Source organism: Lygodium microphyllum, chromosome 8 (genome assembly GCF_053477565.2).
Source record: "Lygodium microphyllum isolate KBCC chromosome 8, Lygodium_microphyllum_v1.1.10, whole genome shotgun sequence".
NCBI classification, from domain to species: domain Eukaryota; kingdom Viridiplantae; phylum Streptophyta; class Polypodiopsida; order Schizaeales; family Lygodiaceae; genus Lygodium; species Lygodium microphyllum.
The window spans coordinates 62,416,440-62,419,511 of NC_141142.1; the positions used below are offsets into that span (position 1 = coordinate 62,416,440).

Genomic DNA, 3,072 nt, shown 5'->3' on the forward strand with positions numbered 1-3,072 from the left:
AGTGCTAGGTTGCTGGCAGCTGCTGTGATGACTTCCTATACTCGACTCTCGAAACGTTTCCAAAAGACGTGAAGATAAAGATCAGGAACATCGCCTATATAAATTTAGCGGACACTTAACGTTTTAACTATACCGCCCCTCTAATATTTCAAGATGTTAGGCTCTCCAACATGGAATAACACATTCATAAGGACAGATCACCAGCGTACATTGCACAGGCTAAAGACGTTGAAGGAAAGCGAAAGCACTAAGTTGCTCCAGCATCAAATTTATTTCTGCGTAAAAAATCTACTGATTACAAAACTTCAATAGCTTCTGTGGTTAAGATGGTCACTGGCTTGATTTAGACCGGATGAAAATTTATAGGATTGATAAAGGCTTCTAGCTGTATTCAAGCTATTGGCACTGTTCGTGGTAACGAAAAGCCTACCCATGTATAGCTTACTGGCCAATTGCATCTGACCGGTTGGTTCGATCCGTTTGATGCATGGATTCCAATTCTAATGCAAGCAGGCGTACCTTTGCGTCAATGCTCTAAATAGACTATCAATGCCCGATCTAACTGATACAAGATTATCATCATCCGGCTTTATGAAACTGGTGTGCCATTATTGTCCTCGTCTCCAGACACAGCAGACTTTGCTTTGGCATCAACAGCTGGCCGTTCCTCTCCTTCTCCTGCAGGCGTCATGGATTGTGCCTGCTAAAAGCCGGGGACAAACAAGTATAAACCATGATTCGGTTAATTAAAGATTGAAGGCATTGAAAAATCTTAGAAACAGGCCTCTATAAAGAACAGCCAACTAGATCGTTTGTTTTGGTGCATTGTTCAGAAACCTACAGGCACGGTTAAAAACTCTTCAGAAAGCTAGGGGCATAGTAAACCCATTTTCAACGGCTTGTTTCCAGTGATCAATTTGATGCAATCACAAAGCTTATTATTCATCTAGCTGTCGAAGAGCTTACGACAACTACTAATTGAAAGAAGTCACGGTTGAAAAGTACAATAAGCATTGACTGATTGGCTACATGAAACAATAACAGCTAGCTGATAGCTCAAACATGAACTTCGCACGACGAGAAAAGCTTGAAATCCAGAGGAAGTGAGATTCAAAGCTGCAGCTTACCAGATTTTCGACAAAAGATGGCGTGACGTCTGAGCAATCCGCCTTTCTTGCGAGAGGCCAAGGAACACCTTGATCATTGCGTTCTATGGCGGATGTGATCTCGAGGATGAATGAGCGAATGGCGTTTGCAAGCTCCATTACCTCTCGCAGGACAAGATGGGGGCTTCCACGAGCGTAACGGAGGTTGAGGAGCTCTAAGCGAGTGCGGCTGAGGTCGGAATCTATCCAAGCGCTGTGATGCGCAATCCTCCAAGACACCTCTCGAATACTGATAATTGCTTCCCGCGCCTGCGTGTATGCCTGAAGAAGCTTCGACTGGCTGCCGCCATTCGTGACTGACTGCCTGGTACTGTCATGTGAATCCTGACCAGCAATGTTTGCACTGTTGTCTTCCTGTCCTTGGCCGGCATGTGCATGCAACGCATCACCTGATGCAGCAGAATTATGGCCGCGATGATGATCCCCTGCAAGCCGGCTCGCCTGGTACTCCCGCATGTATTTCCTCAAAGTTCTGCCGAACAACCTCTGAATCTCGTCGGTGAAGGTGCGGAAAAGCTGTCGCTGCCACTCCACAAGTGCGTCATACTCGCGGTCAAAGAGAACCTTGATAATGGGAGGGCTTGAAGAAGAAGGACGAATGGGGAGAGGAGAAAACACGCTAGCATTCTTTAAACTGTTCAAGGCATCAACAGGATCTCGCTCGTTACTGGTGATCTTGCAATGAGGAAGCCGCAGAACCAGCCCCGGGCCAGAAGATGTAGAGGCACCATGGCCGTGGTGCGACGCAGGCGCAGCGGTGGCCGCTCCACGCTCTTGCACTTGGTAACTTTCTGAAGAGAAAGAAGCTACGGCCGGATGACAAGGTGGTGGTGCAGTGACGGCAATGGCGGTGCAGGAACTGGTTTGAAAGGACTCGGCAGGTTTAATGGAGATGGCAGCAGCTGTGGAGGAGGATGGAGCCGGAATTACTACTGCAGGAGGACTGGGGGCATTGTTGCGATGATCGATGGTGAGCAAGGCAGATCGCCGGCGGCGTTTGTATTCTTTGTGCAGACTGGGGTGGAGGTCGTCGAGGCGGCCATGGATGAGGCCGCCGTGGTCGAGGGGAGCGACACAGGAGGTCGGCTTGATCATGGACATGGCGATCTTGTGCGAGACGGGTTTGGCAGCTCAATATTGCAGCAGGTCTTTAATCCCCGGAAGGAAGAGGCAACACTTGTCTCGGTTCGTATTTTGTGTGTGAAAGGTCCTCCACTGGCACGATTGCCGCTCGCCAGCCAAATCCGCCCCCTCCCGTGTGCCCGCTTCTCCATTACCTCGAGGGAAATACATTCTCACGTGCTCAACACCATTCAACAATTATGTCCCCCAAAAACGATTATGATGGTCAATTGCATATAATGCGCCCTTTGCAAATCCGTTTCTTAACATGAACCTTGTACATTTACGAAGGGATCTCAAAGCTCAAACCTATTTCTATATATAAAGTTTAAACGGCGAATTGACAATAGATATTTATTATATTACCTTATATCAAATAGCATTACAAATCAAGGATAAAGGTTAACCAAAGGATCCGACTATTTTGGGTAAATCCCTTCTACCTAATATCCCCAACAGAATGTATATACTCCAAGTATGCCACCAATTCCCAATTAATTTCCATGCTCTTGCCTTCTAATACCTCCTTCAATCTAGCCTCCTAAATGGCCCAAAGATTTAGGATACAAATAGAATGAAGTTGGACAAAGCACTCTTCTCTTGTCAGACCAATGTTCAAACCAAACATACGAAAGTTCATGCTTTCCCAATCTTGCACTATGCCAAGCATTGAAAGCAATGCGCCCATCCAAAAGAGGCCTTAAAGAATTGTCTCTGCCACTAGAAAAGCAATTGCGACCATAGAAACCTCTCTTCTTCAATTTCTCAACAGTCATGAATATCT

At 46.6% G+C, this 3,072-nt stretch overlaps 1 protein-coding gene across 1 annotated transcript; it reads right to left on the bottom strand.

Annotated features, from left to right (window-relative positions):
* Window positions 1–279: 279 nt before the first annotated feature.
* On the bottom strand, window positions 280–2,303 carry LOC148032378 (uncharacterized). Its single transcript, XM_087684083.1, has 2 exons — window positions 1,128–2,303; window positions 280–700 (listed from the first exon to the last, which is right to left on the bottom strand). Exons 1-2 carry the CDS (start codon window positions 2,265–2,267, stop codon window positions 590–592), a joined length of 1,251 nt encoding a protein of 416 aa, XP_087540209.1. The 5' UTR covers window positions 2,268–2,303; the 3' UTR covers window positions 280–589.
* Window positions 2,304–3,072: the final 769 nt, after the last annotated feature.